The following is a 23938-nucleotide window of genomic DNA, read 5'->3' as shown; positions in this document are numbered from 1 at the left end:
TTATGTTACCACTTCAGTTGATATGTAGAAACCTCACCTTAATAGATCCCCTTACCCTCCCCCCTTTACATTACATTTGCCTTATGTATTATAACTACACTGAAATCTACATAGATACCTACTATAGCTACTTTATTGAAAACTCCATCTGTTAATGTTATATTTTGCTGTGATTTTCCACTATTTACCATGATTTTGGAAACCCATTCAGCTGCATCTTCATATTCACTTTCTCCCTAGATCTCCATGAATTCTAAATTGGTGGAAATGTAAATTGGTACAGCCACTATGAAAAACAGTACGGAGGTTCCTTAAAAAACTAAAAATAGAGTTGCCATATGATCTAGCAATCCCACTCTCTGAGCATATATCCAGAGAAAACTCTAATTCAAGATACATGCACCCCACTGTTCATGACAGCATTCTTTACAATAGCCAAGACATGGAAACAATCTAAATGTCCATCGACAGACGAGTGGATAAAGAAGAGGTGGTATGTATATACAATGGAATACTACTCAGCCACAAAAAAGAATGAAATAATGCCATTTGCAGCAACATGGATGGACCTAGAGATTATCATACTACGTGAAGTCAGAAAGAGAAAGACAAATGCCATATGATATCACTTATATGTGGAATCTGAAATATGATACAAATGAACTTATTTACAAAACAGAAACAGACTCACAGATATAGAAAACAAACTTATGGTAACCAAAGGGGAAGCGGGGGAGGGAGTGATAAATTAGGAGTTTGGGATTAACATATACACACTACCATATGTAAAATAAACAACAAGAACCTACTGTATAGCACAGGGAACTGTATTCAATATCCTGTAATAAACTATAATGGAAAAGAATATATGTATATATATCTATAACTGAATCACTTTGCTGTACGCCAGAAATTAATACAACATTGGAAATCAACTATACTTCAGTAAAAAAAAAAAGTAATATAGGTCATTGTTAATAAATTAAGCAATACCTTGGACAGCATTGAATGCCAGTGTCCAGAGAAATTAGAGCATTTAGAGCCCTGGTGGCTTCAGGATACAACGGGAAAAGCTTTAGAGTAATTTCAAGCTCACGTACTGAGCAGGTACCCATAGCAGTTCCCCTGATTTACTTCACCTCTCCTAACTTCTTACCCTTATCTAAATTATAGGATTAAATAGGGACTTCCCTGGTGGTGCAGTGGTTAGGAATCCGCCTGATAGCGCAGTGGACATGGGTTCGAGCCCTGGCCCAGGAAGATTCCCACATGCCTTGGAGCAGCTAAGCCCATGAGCCACAACTACTGAGCCTGCACTCTAGAGCCCATGAGCCACAACTACTGAGCCTGCATGCCACAACTACTGAAGCCCACATGCTTAGAGCCAGTGGTCCACAATAAGAGAAGCCACTGCAATGAGAAGCCTACACACCACAACGAAGAGTAGCCCCCACTCTCTGCAACTAGAGAAAGCCCACGCGCAGCAACGAAGACCCAATACAGCCAAAAATGAAATAAATAAATACATACATAAATAAATTAAGAGAAATGTTTAAATTATAGGATTAAATAGGTAACTGAATAAGTGTTAAGAGTAAAGGAGATACAATTTAGAGTACCATTTGTTTACATTCATTTCCTACCCTCCATATCATCTTTCTCAGAGGAGACGTCTGTTCTGACTGATCCCTTTCTACCCACCATCTTAGAAAGCAGTCATTCACATAATCCCCATACTTAATTCTCATCATCATCAATCATCATCACCAACACCAACATCTGCATAAGAGGTCACTGTGTATATGAAGCGTTTGTCAGTCTTCTTTCATTATCACCCTCCAGGAGCCCTTTCAGACATTTTTTGCCTAATTACCCCCAGCCCCACTCCCCAGCGGAATGTGAAATTGTTAATACTCCAGATGTAGTTTATCTGTTTATGTACTGTGGTCCTTTGGAAGCTCACAGACCGCTGTAATATCTATGAAAACCCTAACCTCAAGAACCAATCTTTGACCTCTTGGGGGTGATGTCATCTGTTGAGAATGCATGGTATATTGCGATTAGGGCAAAAGCTGGAATCCCATTCCTGCTCCATACATCCCTCGATCCACACGAGAACATCTGTCATGATTAGATGCCCAGCCTCGATAGACCATCCATGGAGCCACCCTCATCCCTCTCTGGGAGAAATTTCACTTTCCTCTCTGTGTCCTCAGATGCCCTTTCCTCCCTAGCAGGTACAAGCAGCCTAATCATTTCCATAAGTTTTCACAAAGGACAGAAGAAACACTGGCTTCAGACAGCTTCTGCTTCCAGCCTGGTCACAAACTTCCCACGCGGCAGGGGGAAGGAACACCAGGCTTGGCTTCCTGCTGCTGGGAGGGTTAACACAGGGAGAACAGAGATTAACCACCTCAGCAGTACATGTCCTGATACCTTTGCTAAAGATCTGCCACCAGCGACTAAAGGTGACCAGGCTGCCAGGTCCCACCCCTGGCTCTGGCTGTTGGCGTGGGGAACAACCTCTTTGCCATTTGTCTCTGTGCTCAAGAGCACTTGCTTTGTAGTCACACACATCCAGGAAGAGAGGATAGTGATACATCACTAGTGGGGCTGTTGTGAGATTAAATCCAGTCACTAACATGAAGAACCTAGAGCTGGGCCCCTCTAAACAACCTGCTTCATAAATAGTAGCCCTTTCCTCCGTCAATCAGAGAGCTCATGTGGTCCTCACCCGCCCCTTCAGTTGGGGCCCCTTAACCAGACTGCAGGTCAGAATCACCTTGGGGATCTTTTTCTAAGCCCTCCTATGAATTTCCCTCGTTGGTGGAAAGAGGGCTTCTGTATCAAAAGCCACTCAAGTTATTCAGCCATGATAATATGGGCCTTAAAAAACAGATATGCCCATTTGGCACCCGTAGTGTGTGGCAGTGTCCATTTCCCCTTCATTCCACCAGCATCAGTTATGAACAGCTTTTGTCTTTATTGCTAAATATGATCTCTTCTTTTTTCCAGACCAGTCCCAGTGGAAGAGTCACCTCAGCAGGTCTGTCCTTAATGTTATAAATTCACAGGCTCCTCCCCTAGGGTTGCCAGATTTAGCAAATAGACATACTGGATGCCCAGCTGAACTTGAATTTCAGATGAACAAAGTAATACTGCATGTGACAAATTTACACAAAAAAGGATTTTTTGTTTATTTTAAATTCAAATGTAAATGGTTTAAATATAACCTGGTAACCCTACACATGGAGGGATCTGGAGGGGAACCAAGGTGCTCCAGTCAACAGCCGCAGCTGAGCCCCTAGCAGAAGCCAGAACCCATGCTCATCCATGTGAGTGAGCTCTCTCAGATGTACCAGCCTAATGGAGCCTCCAGCTGATGGCAGCCCCAGGTGAGACACTACATGGAGCAGAAAACTATCCAGCTGAACCCAGTCAACCCACATTATGCTGAGAAATTTAAAAATGGCTATTGTTTTGGTGGTGTTTGTTAAACAGAAATGGACATCTGAACCGTGTAGTTTTGGTGAACTCTCTTTTTCTATAGTCTGTAATCTTTGGATAAGATAGGGACTTGCTGCTCTTTGAAGGTTCGATAGGACGTCGTGATAATTTTGGCTATAGTCTCTGTGTGGGTTTATACGTGGGTATAGTTTTTGAAATTTCCTCAATTCCTCCTGGGATTCCCAAGATAAATGTTCACGATGTATGATTTTCATCATACTCTTGGAATTTTAGGAATTTATTCCTGAATTCCCTTCCACAGACGAGGCTCCACTGCACTCATGCTTGTGAAGGGAAGGAGAGGTATTGCTACAAACTGCTCCCGGAGGCACATGGAAAGCCGTATCCTCAGAAGGTGCCTTGGTGACTACGTTGTCAGAACAAGGGGTGTTTACTCATTTCAAGAAGGGTTTCTCAAAGAAGGTGTCCTGAAACACTTTCTCCTGCTACAGGGATAGCCTTGCAAGGAAGCCACTCTTCTTGAGTACACATAGGATGCCTTCCCCAGACCTCAGAGACATATGCATTGCAGTCCTGGTCCTTTCTGACTGTCCCAGTGCAGCACTGCTGGGTGGATACGTCTGTGCAGTTCTGGGGTTCATCAATACGAAGACCACTACCCTTGTGGAAATCTGAGCCACATTCTACAATATCACCTTTATAAGGAATAAAGTTGATGTATTTTCACCTTATTTTTCATATTTCTTAGTTGGTTTAGAGTCAAGATATGGAGAAGGGGTGTATTTTCAAGGCCCCTTAAAGACTCAGTCATTTTAGAGCAAGACCATAGGAATAGTTTGGGACCCGGCGAGACACAGAAAAGGGAAAGGAGCTGTGGATCTATTTGTAGACCCACTCCTGAGGGCAGAGTAAACATGTGCTCCATAAGGGCAGGTTGGTTCAAGAACTTTGAAGGGAGAGGGCCTGGGCTGTGCAACCTGTTTGTTCATCCAGCCTCACTAATCAGGTAAGTGATTCTCTAGATAGAGGAGTGAGCGTATAGAGAGGTTACATGGGTTTGGCCGTGGCTGTCCCTCCACGTGGAAGAAAATATTGGGAATGGAGGCTAGGAATTCCCCAGGAAAAAACAATGTATCGTTCAATTGACCCAGGTTTCTGCCTATTAAATGACTATGATGTTTTAGGCCTGCCTCCCTGGAATAACTCTGAGATTTGTAAATGACATTTTTGCATATGTATCAAGATCATTGGGTTACATGATTATAGAGAGTTCGTAGTTCTCTGCCACAGATGGCTAACTGCTTAGCATGGGCTGTGACAGTACACGTTCACCCTCAGAGGGAGGGCTAACTCATCTGCAGGAACCCTACATACTTCCCTGGGTCTCTGTGTTCTGATAATACACCCCTACTGTCTCTTTAAAGCAAACACAATTCCTGACGACAAGCACATGTTTTGTCCCACGAAACTGGACAGATTTTTTTGCCAGTTGCCGGGGTCCCAGTCTAGTGCTTCAAATTAGTATGTTTTCCAAGTGGCAGCCTGAAGAGCTACGGTGTTTTGCTTTAAGCTAAAGACAAGGGGGTGGAGGAGGGTGGGGAGGTATTTAAGGTGGTGGAGGACCTGCCTGAGCCAGGTGGTTACTATACTATAGAAACGTGACGTCAATAAGGCGACCTTGAGGACTTTTTAATGGAGACAGAAGCGGCCTGGCAAGGAGAGCAGGTTTCTCCTTTAGGTGTTTGGAACTGAGTTGGGAGAGTGGGTACCCGCGACGGGGGCTGGACCACCCTGCAGTGTGGGGAGACAAAGGGACCCACATCCGGGTCACTTCTTTCCCGCTTTGGGGGCTCGGTGCCCGGGCTGTCTCGTAGGCAAAGCCATTGGGGTCCCGCCCGGCCCCAGTGGGTGTGGTGTCCTGCTCCAGGGGTGTCCTCGAGCCACTTTCCTTCTAAAGGCAGGGGCGTGGAAGGTGAGACAGGTAACGACTCTAAGCCTCAGCTTTCCCCTCTGTAAAATGGGGATAAGGATGCTTTCCCTAAAGGGTCTCTGTGAACATTTAGCGATAACACGTGAATAAGCCGATGGTCCTGTGGTTATCGCAGGATCATGGATGTTTGTATGAATTCAGGCCACTTCTTATTCCTTTTCCACTTTGTTCTCAGGGGACATATGAGGAAAGGAGAAGAAAAAGGCCCTGGTGGGAAGCTCATTGTACCTTCTGGTGGTTAGGATCACTACCCAGTTGTTTCAGTGTCCTTGTCTCTAACGCAGTGCCTAGCACGGTGCGGGGCACACAGTTACACCAGTAAAGCGTGGTGATTGCTGGATCTGTCTCTCCCTGTGCAGCTCCTCATGCTGGTGGCCTTGCTCATATCAGGTGTCTGAAGGAGGCAGGTTCTGAGCATCTGTGTCCTGATGGCTGCTGGAGCTTCTACTCCAGGTTCAAGGGCAGGAGAGCCCAACACTTCACATCTTTCTTTGGATATGCCGCCTGGCTCAAGTGAGTTCATAGATCTGATAAAAGCATGTTGTGGAATAGCTCCTGTGAGGTTCACAAAATGTACAGAAGCTACTTTGATTTAATCATGGGAAAGAGGTTCAGCACTTGGGTTTTCCATCAGCAGCTACATGCTTTGTAGTAACCCTTGAGGCCCGTCTGATAGAAGTCTTTTTTTCCCCTTCCTTCCTTCCTTCCTTCCTTCCTTCCTCCCTCCCTCCCTCCCTCCCTCCTTCTCTCTCTCTCTCTCTCTCTCTCTCTCTCTCTTTCTTTCTGTCTTTCTTTCTTTTTTGGTGCTGAAAAGCAATGGATTGTCCATTCGGGAAGGAAGTTGGCCTTTAACATTCATTAGTAATAAATATACCTAAATTATTCTCACCTTTTACATAATAATCAGTGATTCCCTGGTATCTCTCAGATGAGTATGGAAATATGCAGTAGTTAGATCTTCCTAACAGTTTGACATTGTAATGTAGATTCTTCCCTGGTGACTATGGTTGTTTTTCCTTTTATAATGACATTTTTAAAAGAACCAGACAATTTCCAAGTGTTAGTTGAAAATGTCAGTGATAGAATTTATTTTTAAAAAAGCATTTGTTACTTTAGAGTTTGCCCTAACAGAATGATACTCAGCTACATTCCCTGAAATAACCAGTTCCTCCTTAATATCATTATGATTTTCCTGAGATATAATGTTTTTATTTCTGTACTTCAGAAGGAAATGAACATCAACTTTCCCTAAATATTTGGGCATACTTTATTGCATATGATTATTTTGGTTATTTGATGACATAGTGTGGATCTGTTAATGTACAAGAGCATAATTGTAAGAATTTTTCACCTGATTAACTTAATTGCATCAGAGAATTATGAATATATAAATATATTTCAAATATTATGTTGAGGTATGGTTAACATACAAGATACTGAGCATATTTAAAGTATATGCTCTAAGGACTTCCCTGGTGGTCCAGTGGCTAAGACACCACACTCCCAATGCAGGGGGCCTGGGTTTGACCCCTGGTTGGGGAACTAGATCCCACATGCCGTAACTAAGAGTTCGCATGCCACGACTAAAGATCCCACACGCCACAGCGAAGATTCCACACACTGCAGCGAAGATTCCGCACGCGGCAACGAAAATCCTGTGTGCTGCAACTAAGACCCGGCACAGCCAAATAAATAAAATAAAAAATAAATAAAGTATATGCTCTAAGTTTTGATATATGTATGCACCTGTGAATCTAATACTACACTCAAGATAATGAACATATCCATCACCTCAAAAAGCTTCCTTGTGCTCCTTGGTAATCTGCCCACCTAGCTCTCTCCTGCCTCTGTCTCTACTTCAACCTACCTCATTCTCATACAACTACTGACTTTTGTCACTTTAGATTAGTTTTCCTTTCCTGTAATGTGGAAATATTCCATTATATGGATATACCACAATTTGTTCTATCCATTCACCTGTTAATGGATATTTGGGTTGTTTCCAACTTGGAGCTCTTGTAAATAAACTTTCTATGAACATTTGTATATAATTCTTTGCTGGGACATACGTTTTCTCTTTCTAAGTAAATACTTAGAAGAGCAACGGCTGGGTCATATGGTAGTTGTAAAATTAACTTTGTTAGAAACTGCTAAATTTTTTTCCTAAGTAGTCAAATCATTTTTCATTGCCACTAGCAGTGTATGAGATACGAGAGTTTCATCCTCCACAGCCTTGCCAATACTTAGTATGGTCAGTCTTTTTAATTTTGGACTTTCTCAGAGGGGTGTAGTGTTTTCTCATCGTTTTCATTTACATTTTCGTAGTGACTAATGATGATGAACATCTTTTCATGTGTTTATTTGACATTTGTATATCTCAGGTGAAGTATCTGTTCAAATCTTTTGTCCACTTATTTATTGGAGTATCTGTTTTCCTCTTATTGACCTTTGTGAGATTTTTAATTCTGGATAGCAGATCTATGAATTGCAAACATTTTCTCTCATTCATTCAATGGCTTGTCTTTTCTCTCAACAGTGTTTTTGGAAGAACAGTTTTAATTTCGTGGAAATTTAGTGCATCGATTTGTTCATTTATGGTTTAGATTTTGCTTATTTCATATCTAAGAAATCTTCACCAAACCTAAGGTCACAAGAATTTTCTACTGTAATTTTTCTAGAATTTTTAAATAGTTTTAGCTTTTATGTTTACATCAGTGATTCTTTTTGAGTTAACTTTTGTATGTGGTGCATTATATGGATCACAGTTTATGTTTGTGCATATGGCTCTCCACTTGTTCCAGTACTATTTGTTGAAAAGAGTCCTTTTTCCACTGAATTGCCTTTGTAGCTTTGTTGAAAATCAGTTGTCCATATATGTGTGGGTCTATTTCTGGACTTTTAAATTTTGATATACATTTCTACCTTCATCCCAATACCACATTGCCTTGATTACTGTAGATTTATGAGTTTTGAAAAAGTGCTTAACCTCCAACTTTTTTCTTTTCAAAGTTGTTTTTCATAGACTAGGCCCTTCACATTTTCACATGAGTTTTTGAATAATTCTGTCAATTTTTTAAAAGAATATGCACACTAGGATTTTTTTTTTTTTTTTGGCTGCGTTGGGTCTTCGTTGCTGCATGCGGGCTTTCTCTAGTTGCGGCGAGTGGGGGCTACTCTTCGTTGCGGTGCGCGGGCTTCTCATTGCATGGCTTCTCTTGTTGTGGAGCATGGGCTCTAGGCGCGTGAGCTTCAGTAGTTGCAGCACGCAGGCTCAGTAGTTGTGGTATGCAGTCCCTAGAGCACGTGGGCTCAGTAGTTGTGGCTCGTGGGCTCTAGAGCGCAGGCTGAGTAGTTGTAGCACACAGGCTTAGTTGCTCTGGAGCACATGGGATCTTCCCGGACCAGGGATCGAACCCGTGTCCCCTGCATTGGCAGGTGGATTCTTAACCACTGCACCACCAGGGAAGTCCCACACTAGGATTTTTATTGGGATTGCAAGGAATCTATAGATCAGTTTGGGGAGAATAGACATCTTAACAATACGGAGTCTTCTGACCTAGGAGTATGGTATATCCCTTCATTTATTTAGTCCTGATTTAATTTTTCTCAGCAATGTTTTGCAGCATTCAGAGTTTAGGCCTTGCACATTTGTGGACATGGATGTGCAACATAGGTTATCTCTAGGTAGTTCATACTTTTTGATGTTATTGTCATGGGAATAATTTTATTACAGTTTCTAGGTATTATATTTTCACTGAACTGTCAGTAGCCAAATGTTGCTGGGGAATCTTTTTGGTTGAAAGCACAGGTTACTCTAAGATGGAAAAGATACTTGATTCTTAATACCTGTATTAGCCAGGATTCTCAAAGAGAACCAGTAGGATGTTTATATACAGATAGTGATTTATTTTAAGGAATTGACTCATTAGTTTGTGGAGGCTTTGTGGAGTCTGATGGGGAAAGCCAGCAGGCTGGAGACTCAGGAAAGTGTTTTAGTTGTAGTCTGAAGGTAGTGTGCTGGTGAGTCACGAGGAGCTGATGTTGTAGATAAAGTCCAAAGGAGGGAATTCCCTGGCGGTCCAGTGGTTAGGGCTCTGCACTTTCACTGCCGAGGGCCTGGGTTCAGTCCCTGGTCGGGGGAACTAAGATCCCACAAGCCACATGGCACGGCCAAAAAAAAAGAAAAAAAAAAGAAAAAAATCCAAAGGAGCTTAATTGTGATCCCCTGTGGGAAAGCAATGTGTGGTTGTAGGTGGGAGGGGAGGACCAGTGCACTTTTGAGTAAATTACATTAACAGAGACACACCAGCTATCACAGACCTCTGTATGGTAGACATTAAATTAATAGTACACCAACGTCAGATGTGCAGGTCAGGATTTTTCCAAGTGTGGTCGATGGACAACTTCATCCAAATTGTCCAGGGCTGCTTGTTGCAACAGCAGATTCCTGGGCTCATCCTAGGTCTGCTGTATCTAAAATAGGGAGGTGGTTTGGGAGGTGTGTACGTGTTGAGTAATTTCTCTTCTTGGTTGTGGTATCATCCAAGTTTGAAAAGCACTGCTGTGGATTTGCAAGAAGGTGGTGTTAAAATTGTGAATCCTTTAATGTGTAATTTTGGCGTCAACTTCTCCTGCAACTCAGCTTTAAGTACCTGCATTTGATCCAGTAGGTAAAAAAGGGAACAGTTCTTTCTTTTCAGTAATACTTATTCAGTGTTTTATATGGGAGGGACTACAGTAGTTTCCTAAGGCTGCCATGGCAAAGTACCACAAGCTGGGTGGCTTAAACAATAGAAATGTATTGTCTCACGGTTCTGGAGGCGAGAAACCTGAAATCAAGGTATTACCAGGGCCATGCTCCCTCTGAAACCAGTTGGGGAATCTATCTGTGCTTCTAGCTTCTGGTGGTTTGCTGGCAATCTTTGCATTTCTTGGCTTGGCCCTGCGTAACTCCAACCTCTGCCTGCATCATCACATGGTGTTATCCCTGTTCTTCTGTCTTCATGTGGCTGTCTTCTTATCAGGACACCAGTCACATTGGTTTAGGGGCCACCCTACTCCAGTATGACCTCATCTTAACTAACTACATCTGCAACACCCATAGTTCCAAGTAAGGTTATGTTCCGAGGTACTGGGGGTTAAGACTTCAACATACCTTTTTTGGGGTGACATATTTCAACCCATAACACTCACTGAGCTAGTCCCTGGGGATGCAACACAGTGAACAAGGCAGGGCAGTATCCCTGGAGCTTTTATTCTCGTTTGGGGAAACTGTCAATAAGCAGGGAAACAAATCAGTAAGCAGGGCCATTTTATATGGGAATAAATGCTTGCAACAAAATAAAATCCATTGAGTAGAAAATGACGAGGACAGGGATTATTGTAGACAGGGTTGTCAGTGAAGCTCTTTCTCAGGAAGTTTTATTTGAGCTGAGTCCCAAATGACAAACTTTATTAAAGACACATGAAAACTTTTTGTAAAACTATCAAAACTTGCATGTACTTTTGAAAATTCTAGCATTTATTGAGCTGATATTGTGTACCTCACATCGTTCAAAGTGTTTGCATGTATTAACTCAATTAATTCTCAAAACGACAACCCATGAGGTAAGGACAGTTGTTTTCCTCATCTTACAGAAGACGAAACTGAGGCGCATAGAGGTTCTTTCTTTCTCCTAGGGTTCAGAGAGAGCCAGCTATCCCAGTGTCTCTGCAGTAGAATTTTAAAAATTGTGTGATTCCTGACCATTTATCCTTGTAGAAACCAAAACACAAGGCAATATTTTTGCTTTGAACTTCTTTCTTCTATGGTCAGTACTGTATAATTGCTGTTTTGCAGATGAGGCAATTGAGTGACTATGAGGTGAAGTAAAAGTGCTCAAATTCATACCATTTCTAAATGGTAGAACAATGGTTTGGACCTGGTCTGTCTCCATAGCCCACACTCCTAGCCAATATACTTAGGAAGAAGAAAGAGACATTTGTTGAACTATGTCAGCCTATGTTGGGTGATGTTAGGTGGAAACTATGCTTTAGTAGGCATTTTTGCATATACAGACCATATTTATTTAACAAAAATGTGAAGATACTAATTATAAAAGTTAAAAGATAATCATCACAGTTACTATGCATTAGACAATTTGATATTTTTCATCTTTCTCATTTTTGTTGTTCTTATATGCATGTGGTAGTATCTCATTGTGGTTTTAAGTTTAATTTCTCGGAAATCTTAGTCTCTTTTCATCCAAATGTCCTCTTTTTTTAATCTCCATTGATTTACTTAACAAACTGGATCTTTTTCCTGTGAAATTTGCATTCTGGATTATGCTGATTGTATCTCTATTATGCTGTTTGTTCTATTCCTCTGGCCCATCCTATTTCCTTTAAATTGGTAATTACTATATATAGAGAGGCTTGCTCAGATTCAGATTTGTGGAAAGAGTACCTGAGATGTGGAGTTGTACTTCCTGTAGCCCTACGTCAGGAGCCTCATCATATCTGGTTGTCTTTCCTCCTGTGTCTTTGAGACTGACCACTGGGTCCAGGTGTTGTCAGTCTGATCCACGCATTATGAAATTTCCCATAGACCTTTTAACTCATGGTTTTTTAGCCTCTTAAACATTATGGCCTAGATCTATATTTCATTAATGGTTGCAAATGGTAATGTTTTAATTCTTTTTTTTTTTTTTTTTGGCCGCACCACACGGCTTACAGGATCTTAGTTCCCTGACCGGCGATCAAACACATGCCCTCAGCAGTGAAAGTGTGGAGTCCTAACCACTGGACTGCCAGGGAATTCCCAGTAATGTTTTAATTCTATAATTTCTTTTGCATTTATTAGTTGGAATTCTTCTATAAAACAAACTTCTCCTTATCGGCTATGAGGTTACACTGAGGTCTGGTTGACACAGAAGAGAAGGATTAATGCTTAATTCTTTTGCAGTATTTCTACTTTTCAAAATAGTGAGTTGTTGGGAGTTCCCCGGTGGCCTAGTGGTTAGGATTCTGGGCTTTCACTGCCATGGCCCAGGTTCAATCCCTGGTCAGGGAACTGAGATCCTGTAAGCTGCACAGTGCAACCAAAAAAAAAAAAAAAAAAACAATAGTTGTTTCCCTGGGCTCCTCCAAAGCTGGAGGTTTTGTTTGTTTGTTTTCTCTTTTAGAGGGTCATCATAGGCTCTAGACGTTTATATACTTGATGTTTTAATCCGTTGCAGTCATTCATATTTTTGATGTTCAAATTGTTCTATTATTGGACCGTGTGAGAGCCTTTGAGTTGGCCTCTGAGTCTTTGGGTTGGCTGTTGTGTCTTTGACATGTGTGCTTGTATGAGAGTTTGGTTCAGACTCATCTGCTACAATCCCTGCTTAGTCCCAGAATCAGCCTTTTCTCCAAGGAAGCCTGGTTCCTTTTAGTGGGAAATGTGTTTAGTTCAATCTGAGCAACTAGAGTTGCTCATTGCTACTGGATTGGTCATTGTTTCTTGTCCTTTTCAGTACCTGGAGTCAGTAATTATGTATTTTATATATATATATATATATATTTTTTTTTAACATCTTTATTGGAGTATAATTCTTTATAATGGTGTGTTAGTTTCTGCTTTATAACAAAGTGAATCAGTTATACATATACATATGTCCCCATATCTCCTCCCTCTTGCGTCTCCCTCCCGCCATCCCTATCCCACCCCTCTAGGTGGTCACAAAGCACCGAGCTGATCTCCCTGTGCTATGCGGCTGCTTCCCACTAGCTATCTATTTTACGTTTGGTAGTGTATATATGTCCATACCACTCTCTCACTTCGTCCCAGCTTACCCTTCCCCCTCCCTGTATCCTCAAGTCCATTCTCTAGTAGGTCTGTGTCTTTATTCCCGTCTTGCCCCTAGGTTATTCATGACCATTTTTTCTAAAAATAGAACTACCATACGACCCAGCAATCCCACTACTGGGCATAAACCCTGAGAAAACCATAATTCAAAAAGAGTCATGTACCAAAATGTTCATTGCAGCTCTATTTACAATAGCCAGGACATGGAAGCAACCTAAATGTCCATCATCGGATGAATGGATAAAGAAGATGTGGCACATATATACAATGGAATATTACTCAGCCACAAAAAGAAACGAAATTGAGTTATTTGTAGTGAGGTGGATGGACCTAGGGTCTGTCATAGAGAGTGAAGTAAGTCAGAAAGAGAAAAACAAATACTGTATGCTAACACATATATATGGAATCAAAGAAGAAAAAAGAAAAAATGTATTACATTTTTAATGAGAATATCTATCATCTTCCATCCTGAGCTGCTCCTCTGTCATCTTATAGGTAATCATTTTTGTTAGTCTGAGTTTTAACCTTCCATTTAAAAAAATATAATCAATTACAATACATATATTAGTTTTCTCCCCTGTTCATAGATAAAAGGTGGCATATTCTACACCAGTGCTGTGCAATAGAAGTTTCTGCAGAAATGAAAATGCTATGTATCTGTCTGTTCAGCATGGTAGCCACAGGTTACTTGCGGGTGTTGAGCGCCTAAAATGTGGCTGTTGTGACTAAGGAACCGAATTTTTAATTTCATTAATATAACTAATATAAATTTAAATAACCACGTGTGTCTAGTGGCTACTGTATTGGACAGAAGCTCTACACATTTCTCTGCACCGGGCTTTGTTAACTGAACAATATATCCTGGAGATGACTCCACAGAGTCACGTCACAGAGAGGGAGTCCTCATTGCTTCCACAGCTGCATAGTCTGCTAGAATGTAGATGGACCATTGGTGATCATCCAGCTCCCTGCTAGTGGACTCTTGTCTTGTTTCTAATTTTCTGCTGTTACAAATTTTTCTGAAAGGAATGACCTTGTGCTTATGCCTTTTTATCTTTTGCATTGTTTCTTTGGGATAGTTACTTAGAAGAGTGATTACCGGTTCCAAGGGGAAATACATTTTACTAGTAATTTTACTAGATAGCATTAAACCCTATCCATGGGGGTTGGACCATTTCACATAAGCTCCAGTAATGCCTGGGAAGCCTGTTTCCTCACGGACTATATATTTAGTGAGAAGAGGTAGTTATTTTTTTTCTTTGTATCTCTTATCATGAGTTAGATTGAACAATTTTTACATGTTTAAGGACCTTTTTTTTGGTGACATACCTGTTAGTATCTATTGCCCCTTTTCCTTTCTTGGTGTTTTTCATGTTTTTTGGTTCCCCCCCCCTCACTTTTTCATGAGTTCTCTACGTATTACGGATATAACCCTTTGTTGTATGCAAGTTCTAAATATTTTTCCCAATTTTTAATTTTTCATTTTGCTTTGCTTATGTGCTTTTCTTTTGCAATGTATTTTTTAAAATGAATATATCATCTTTTCCCTAATTCCTTCTGGATATTTAGTCATAGTTGGAAATGGTTTCTCACCAGCAAGTTTATAGAGGAACTTCACTGCGGGTGTACTTCTGCGGACAGGAGAGGGAAGAGAGAACGGTGGATCATAAGGGGTGTTGGGAATTACAGGAACCCTGAGGGGAGGTCTCATCTTGGGAGAAAGCTGTGAAAACTATCCACTAAATCAGGAGACGTAGATGTTCAGATCAGGGTCCCGATCTGGGCTTGTCTTTGAGAACTTGGTCTCTGTGCTTTCTGTCTCCTGTGGATCTGGGTCCAGGCCCCCACCACTGGGAGACAAGGCCCTAAATGAAGCAGAAACTCCATGTCACCTCTGATGGACCCCTCAGATAACTAAATGGGAGGGACCACCCTCCTAGGGATAAGACAGACACAAAATCACTCTCGAAATCTATCACACAACCCAGCCAAGAACTAAGAGAAAGTAATGCCCTAGCTCGCACCCATGAGAGAACCAAGACTGAAACCACACAGTGTTATAACCTTGACACTCACTGTCCTTCTGGGAGGGAAGTCTCGTCAGGAGAAAGTAGTAGCCTCTTAGGGCTCTTCAAGAGAACATAGGTGTGGGTTACGAGCTGCCTCGGTTTCCCAAGTACAACCTCTCCCCTCTCAACTGCATTATTTCCTGTTTAGATACCAGGTTTCCTGGACTCAGGGTGAAGCTTGGACTAAACTTGTTTGGAATGGAGTCCCTTTGAGGTCATACCTCACCACCCCATGGTGTGCGCACTAACATCCACCTTGCTGCCTGTGGACATCTCCAGTTACCCAGGTCTACTGATCAGGGGAGGGAAGGTGTGGGATGCAGATGTGGAATTGGACTGACCGTGCCTGGTACACAGTAGACACCTAATTCACATTTAATAAAGAAATGAGATGCAGATGCAGGAGTAAGCAGGAAATGAAAGCTACCTATATGTCCTTTCATTCTTTTTATACACATGAATTCTTTAATGGGCATTGGGATCATGCAACAGTTAGAAGTACGGTCTGAGCACATGTAATTAATCTTGAGATGAGTTCATATTGAATTTAAGGTGGCCCCTAAGCCCAATGACTGGTGTCCTTATAAGAGAAAGGAAAGGGGGATTTCACACACACAAGGAAGGAGGCCACGTAAAGATGGAGGCAGAGACTGGAGTTTGCTGCTCTAGTATGGCCCTGCCAACACCCTACTTTTGGACTTTGGTCTCCAGAAGTGAGAGAGAGAAAAAAAAATTCTGTTGTTTTAAGCCATGAATTCCATGGTTTTTTGTTTTTTGTTTTTTATGGCAACCTTAGGAAACTGATACACTCAGTAAAAACATCCCCCAAACGTCACTGACTGTGAATAAGCATCAAAGTCCTATTTTTTCATAACTGCTGGGATAGTAATATCAATAAAGATACAGGGAAAACGAAATAAAAAATAGGCTAAAGTGTATTATGTACCAAGTGCCTTTTATGTATGAGTTTATCAGTGCTTCCGGCACCTCTATGAGGTAGATACTGTTGCTAATCCTCATTTTATAGATGAAAAACTGTGCAACAGGGAGAATAAGGACTTGGCCCAGGACTGCACAGTTGGGGAGCAGGACAGCTTGGGTTTATACCTGGCACCTCATGCTCCAGAGCCAGGGAAACTGTCAAAGATTTGATATTAAGTGACAGGAGCAGTCTGCACAAAGATGCGTATTTTAAGTGGTTATTAAAAGTAACACTCAGTATGTTAACATATTTATACAAAATATCTGAACCTAGTGACAAAAAGGAGGCTTGTGACCTTGGTGGGAGCACGTTCATTGCAATTATGGGGACAGAAGCTACAGTGCAGTGAGATAAGGAGACAGTGGGAAGTGAAGAGTGTTAAAAGGGAATGCAGAAAATGCTTTCTGGAACTTTGATTTTGAAGGGTGGGAGAGAAAGGGGAAAAGAGAGACAGAGGCCTGTGACTGTATGGGGATGAGAGGTACAAAGAGGGATTAAAAAAAAAATCTTCAGTTCCTTGGAAGTATAAAAGTTAATGTGCAGGAGCCATGTCATCTCAGATTTAACCATTGACTTTTCCCATATTTTCCTCTTCCCTCCACATTAGAGGTAAAGAGACAACTCTAATGGAATACTATGGGTTTTGAGCTCAATATATATTTAGTTATTAGTGAATGAAAGAGTGAAACAAAGAAATGTTAGTAACCCTCGGAATTTTGCCTCTCAGGGTGACAGCAGATGGCTGCAGTCCTGGTGTGATGTGGCTGGATGATGCATGATCTGAGGACCCCTGCACTGGTGAATGTGGGGTGAGTCCCAAATTTTCCTATAAACATATTAACGTACAGAGCAGTCCAGGAGCAGCAGTTAGGCAAACACCGCAGCGCGCTGCCCTGGTGCCACCTCTCACTGAGCTCATCAGGTGAGTCAAAGGCAAGCCTGTCTTCCCAGCGTGGGGAACCGGATTAGGATCAGCACCCAGGAATGATATGGAGCAGCTCTTAGGAGCTTCTGTAACACCAGAGAATGAAGAGAACCGACTATCTCAAACCCTTCAAGTCAACACTTGTCAGAGAGATATTTGCTCCCTTCCTCTAGATGTATGTAATCTCTGTAGGAGAAACCGTGAGAAATGACTTTTCATAATTCCTGCCTTAGTCCCGAGGCTCAGACAGCCCCTACTGTTGGATCCCAACGTTTAAAAGGCACTGAAGTCCCACCACGTGCCATATACTCTGGGCAGGTTTCCTCATTCACCCCTCAGGACAGCTCTGTGACACAGGTATCGTGAGTCCCACATCACAGATGCCCAAGCTCAGGCTGACAGAGCCTAGGTCACCTCTCCAGGTAGGTGGTGGGATAGGATGAGTTTCCATCCCTCACCTTCTCTAGAGGACACAGAGCAGCCTCCCTTTCAGAAGATGGGCTTCCAGGGCTGGAGAAGTGGTCGATCACACTCCCTGCTATTGTGGCCCCATGGGTACTCACTCACCAAACCCTCTGGGTGAGGAAGATGACAGAGGAGATGAAATCCCGCCCCTTGTGTCAAGAGACCTGGGTGTTGGCCATATCCATTGGCTCATCCCTGAAGTGCTGAATTGGACTGGTGCAGAAGCATAGATGGGACAGGTGACCCAGAGGGAAGGAAAGTGATATGTACAGAGCTACTTTAAGCAAATGCATTTTATATTTCATCTCCTTTGATCATAACCAGCTATTCTCTCTCTCTCTCTCTCTCTCTCTCTCTCTCTCTCTCTCTCTCTATATATATATATATATATATATATATAATTCAAATCAGGATACTGACTTTAAGGGAGTTTAAATAAATCAGGGCAACACCTTTATTTTCTCAGGATCAACAGCTAACTGTGGGATTATTCTAAAGTTTTTCATTTTTCGTCTTGACTCTTCTTGGGCTCTGAATGGCTTAAACTCTAGGGGCTGCCTTATTTGCTCTTGGAGTGTTGTTCACTGTATTTTTAGAATTGTGAACTACATAATTTTTAAGTTGCAATATTACTGAGATTTAAAACACATTCTAAATGGAGAATATACTAAGAATTGTTTGAAAACAGGGGAGAAAGCATATGCAAACTACTACTCAGCTACTGGGTTAGTATCCCTGGTTTGTGATACATGCTTAATAACAAACAAAGAGATTGGCTCATAATTTAAACAGCAAATTCGTGTAAAATTATAAATGAACAATAAACATGTCAAAATCTGCCCAAACCACAAGCATTAATAAGATGCAGATATAAATCCTGAGAATTCATATTGAGTGGAAAAGACAAGATGCAAAAGATGAGTAATGTGACTCTTATTTTGGAAAAGACCCGGTGGGTGTGCAGGGTGTCATGTGCCTTCACCACAGGCACACGTCTGGAAGGGAGGCATCATTCAATGATTACAGACCCCTTTGGGTCAGGGGGTAGGGTCACGCTACTGAGAGATACCGGATAATTTCATTTTATAGATGTACTTTCATATATTGTTTGAAATATTGTATTCAGGGAAAAAGTATTTTGACAAAAATTTGAAAGCAGAACATACTTGCAAACAGATTCAGAGAAGTAATGTACACAGGCATTCATTACTGTGGAAAAGCCTTTATTTTTTCAGTTACATGGAAAAACAAAGCAGGAAAAAATAGAGTGGCAAGTGTCTCTGTCTGCACAGGTGTGTGTTTCGATGTCTCCTCCAGCTCTATCACCCTAAGTACTCACACTCTCACAGCTGCAGCTTTATCTTCAGTTCAAACCAAAGCTGGACTTCCCATTTCAGGTTTAGATTTCCTAGAAAATGATGGAAACAGGTAGATGGCTGCCAGTAGATTTTAAAATTCCATAAAACTCTAGCTGAAACCATTAGACCAATATCTGAACCTCCATCACTCCCTCCCTCCCTCTTGCTGAGCCTCTGAGTCTGAGACTCTCAGAGCTAGCATCCTGGATCCAGCTACCTGCAGACCGCCATCTCCATTTTTATTTTTATTTTTATTTTTTAAGGAAAATGAGTACACGTAGCAAAATGGAATAAATGTCATTGAACAGTTTGTTTCCTGAGATACCAATTCTGTTTGGAAAATTCATATGTCTCTTAAAGCAGTTCCATTCGCTGTTGATCACAAATCGACATCGTGTTCATTGATTTCTCTCTTGTCAGTTGATGGGTCCACACTGTAGAGGGGTCCCTTTCAGAGAGCGGGGCGTTCATCCTCCATTACCCCACCCTTGTACAGGCTGCCCAGTCCTTCTCATACCCCCTGTCTGCCCTGTCGGTCATCCTCTGTCCAGGACACTGGACACAGCTGTTCAGATCCCACTTGGATGCCCCATCCTCTCTCCCCCCACGCCCCCCCCCCCGCACCCAGTGCTGCCCTTCGCCCACCCACCACCCACTGCCAAGGCGCTACTGTCACCTGGTGTTTCATCATGGGCAGCCCCCAGCGTATATGTTTTTACAGTCTTATTTTATACCTATCTTTTTTTTTTTTAGACAGACTTAGAATCATTTTGTACATAGATTCAAAAGCTGTGTTTTGAAGGAGGGTATTTGTGGGGTTATTTTTTTTTCCCCTCCAAGCTGACCCATTTTCGTCAGGAAGTTTGATGATGGCGGTACATTGATGCCACCTCGTGACAGAAACCTGAACTGCAGTTTGAACATCGTGAAGCAGAAAGGTGGGAGGGACGGGCTGTGACCCACACCCAGCTGGCAGAGCTTTCTGGAAGTCTGCCTGGAAAGGGGGGCATTCCCAGGATACAGGGACATTGAGATATCCAGACAGAAAGTGCAGCCTCCTTCTACGGTGAAGAAAAAGTTTTATGTGAGTGGAAATAAAAGATCATTTAAACATTTTACTCTTTGAGATCTCTGGATGAATAGCTAGAAATCTTATTAGCCAAAATGGATCAAGGCCACTTAAAATCTTTGTGATTTTCTTTTGTACTTTTATGGCCATCTTTTCACATAAATACGTTTCTATGATATATTTTAAATATTTTTATAATTTCAATTTTTAATATTGATTGAGCATTGCATCATATGATGCTCCAAACTATTTCACCAGTACCCAAGTAGTGAAAATTTAGTGCCCTTACCGTATTTCCTGTTACAAACAACAGTATACTTAACACCCTTGCTCATATATACATATATACCTTTGAAGTGTTTCTTTATATAATTTCTTGAAAATGTTCTTTATAAACAAGGAAATATGTAATGTTTTATATTTACACAACATTGGAAATAATATTACTAATTTATATTCCTAACATCCTTGTAAGAAAGTGCCTGTTTCTCCACACATTAGAAATAATGTGACTCTTTGCTTTTCCTATAGGCAGCAAATCATCTCTCCTCATTGTTTCGATTATCACTTGTTTTTGCTGCTTTTCTGGAATTCCGTCATAATGTCGATGGAAAATACACAATTAACAATCTATAATAGGAATAGAAAAGAGTTTTATTTGAGCCAAACTGCAGACTGTAGCCCAGAAGCCAGCTTCTCAGATAGCTCTGAGGAACTGCTCCAGAGAAGCATGGTTTTTAGCAGTTTTATATCTTGTCAGAACAAAGAACATTAAACAAGTCAGGGACACATTTCTCCAATGTTTCAAAAAAACAGACCAGCACATACGCGTACAGCACAGCACGTGCAGTATGGCCTTGGCAGCTAGGAAGGGAGTCTTATCCTCAAAGGAGTACCAGCATTAGCATCCCAGAAAGAGGGGCGTTTCATCTTGACTTTTAACATGGACATTCTTTACTTCTGGTCAGTGTGCCCTTTTCTTTAGTAATTAAAGCAGATGTACAATGTATGCTTGAAAGGCCACAAAGAGGCCGTTTTAGTTAGCACAAAATTCAAGTTAACTCACGTATAAGCTAGAGTGACTTCCCCATACCTCAATATGTGAACATTTCTTTTATCACTATGGATGTGACATAATTAATTCTCACAACCTTGTGTTACAGAGTGTTTCTGATATTCCCTACTAACACTGTGGATGGCATCTGAAAGTGTCTGTATACTGCTAAAGGACACATTCCTCATGGCTATTTGCTATTGAGCTGACTGTGTCCTCTTCGAGTCTAGAAAACTGTCTTGGGGGAGTTCTAGTATTATGATAACAGAATCTGTTTGGTGGATGAGTGTGTGTGTGTGTGGTGTGCACGCGTGCGCGTGAGCGCGCGTGCACGCACTGACAGCCACATTTCCTTCTGCTTCCTTCTGTGCCTTCATGGCGTTGCTTGCCATTTGGTCTCCCTTCCTAAATTCAGACCCAGAAGTGAAGCTAGGGAATTACCAGGATGGCCGTCTTTATAACCAAATCCTAATCACCACCCTTAACTGCATCCTGAATGTAAACCTCTAAAAGGGAAATTGTTGGTACAAAGGGTGTGCAACTATATGGCCCTTTGAGAAGTCCTGCCATACTGACACCCAGAAAGATAGTTCCAGTGTAATCTCCCCAAAGTGGAGTCACGTGAGAAAGGCCACAGTGGAGTGAACGAAGTCGTAAGGCTGATACTGTGTCACACAGGCCAGGCCCTGGATTCTATCGTAGACCCACCCTCAAGTCACCACCACAGTGGGAAGATGTGGACGTGATCACACATAAATTAAACTCTGCACACAAGCACAACCTGCAGTAATATTTGTGGGGGAAAAGCATTGCTTGGAGGAGCAGAGGACATAGAGTCAGCGGGTCTGGGATACAGCCCCCATTTATATAAATTAACATTTATGTAAAACACGTGACATGTAAAACACGTGCATCTAGACCTTTGTATGGAAAAGATTGGTTGTTACTGTGGTGAAGCAAGACCAGGCCAGTATCATATTTCTAACAGCCTTCTTGCAATATAATTTACAATGTACAAAGTCCACACATCTTAAGAGTACAGTTTGATGATTTTTAGTAACTGTGTAGAGTTATACAACCATTATCATAATCAAGTTTTAGATGTTCCATCACCCCAAAAAGTCCCATTGTGCTTGAATGCAGTTAATGCCCACATTCACCCCTAACCCCAGGAACCCAGGGACTCACCTATTCTGGACATTTCATACAATGATTCCACTTATTTCTTCTGATATTTGGTTTCTTTCACTTGACATACTGTTTTCAGGGTCCATCCATATTGTAGCGTGTATCAGTACTTCATTTCTTTTTTATTGCCAAACAATATACCACATTTTATTTATTCATTAATTTGTAGACATTTGGGTTGTGTCCACTTTTGGCTATTATGAATAACGATGCTACGTACATTCACGTACAAGTTTTTATGTAGACAGACGTTGTCATTTCTCTTGGCTGTGTACCTAGCAGTGGAACTGCTGGGTCGTATGGTAACTCTCTGTTTAACTGTTTGAGGAGCTGCCAGACTGTTTTCCTGACCTTGATAATCTTGAAGAATACAGGCATAGTCTCTTATTTTTCTTGTGATTAGCCTGTGGTTGTGGGTTTTGAGAAAGAATACCACAGAGTTGAAGTGCCCTTCTCATCACATCATATCTGCGAGGACATGGTACTCACATGACATCACTGAGTCACTGGAGATGTTGACCTTCATCAGTGGGTTAAGGTGCTGTTTGCCCAGTTTCTCCAGTGTACAGTAACTGTTTTCCATTTGCCTCCTCTGTTCTGCAGAAGTGAGTCACTAAGTCTGCCCTACCCTCAGAGGTGGAAGGCAGATTTCAGGTTCCCTTCACAGAAGCAGGGTATCAACATATATTATTTAGAATTATTCAATAAAAACAATTTGTCTCCTCTCATTCATTATTAATTCAAATATATATATATATATATAATTATCTGTTTATATCAATGTGGCTTCATTTTTTTAAGTCTGTATTTTATTTCATTTAGTATCATTCTATTCTTTTATTTTCCACCCTAGAATCTTTCATTTTTTACCAGAAACCTTTATTACCTGCCTTTATGTGTCATTTGACTAACGGGAACCTCCAGTGAGAGCAGCCCCCTCCCACCCTACTGTTCTCTGGCCCCAGACAATCAGGAATTGCAGCCCCTGGGCTTCAGCCTTTGCCTCCAAGTGTGGGAAAGTCATTCAGGCTGAGTCAGTAAGAGTCTTTCTGGGATGTTCAGAATTTGTGTGATACTTGTCTCTTGTTTGTTTGCTTGCTTTTTAAAAAAGTTTATTTGGCCGTACTGTGCAGCATGTGGGATCTTAGTTCCCCAACCAGGGATCGAACCCAGGCCCCCTGCATTGGGAGCACGGAGTCTTAACCACTGGGACTGCCAGGGTAGTCCCTGCTTGCTTGCTTTTAATCATGGATGGACATGGACATGCATCTAGAGCTACCAGTGGGCATACCTCTCCTCTCTTGCAGCAAATTACAAAAAATTATGGTGACCAAGTAAGCTAACAGGGCGGTGCTCTTTCTTTTTCCTCAAAAGAGTTGAATGTTGAGTTTTTTTTTTTTTTTCACTTTCAAGTACTTGTGTTTGACAAATAAAACCCACCATGTTAACTTGGCACAATGAAAAGTACATCCCAGTTCAATGCCCAGTAGAATGGAATTGGTCCTGATTCCATTCTTGACACTTCATTAAACTTTCTCTTTA

General features: G+C 41.6%; 1 protein-coding gene across 1 annotated transcript; it reads left to right on the top strand.

The window, feature by feature from the left end:
* The first annotated feature begins 3296 nt into the window (after window positions 1-3296).
* LOC309621915 (uncharacterized protein) lies at window positions 3297-23149 on the top strand. The gene is made up of 4 exons (XM_082409202.1): window positions 3297-3395; window positions 3770-3870; window positions 5818-5971; window positions 17065-23149. The coding sequence occupies exons 1-4, from the start codon at window positions 3367-3369 to the stop codon at window positions 17114-17116; spliced, it is 336 nt and encodes a 111-aa protein (XP_082265328.1). The 5' UTR covers window positions 3297-3366; the 3' UTR covers window positions 17117-23149.
* The last annotated feature ends 789 nt before the right edge of the window (window positions 23150-23938 follow it).

Source organism: Balaenoptera borealis (genome assembly GCF_965194805.1).
Source record: "Balaenoptera borealis genome assembly, contig: HAP1_SCAFFOLD_1169, whole genome shotgun sequence".
NCBI classification, from domain to species: domain Eukaryota; kingdom Metazoa; phylum Chordata; class Mammalia; order Artiodactyla; family Balaenopteridae; genus Balaenoptera; species Balaenoptera borealis.
Note: the sequence above shows the minus strand (reverse complement) of the source record. Positions and strands in the feature narration are given on the sequence as shown.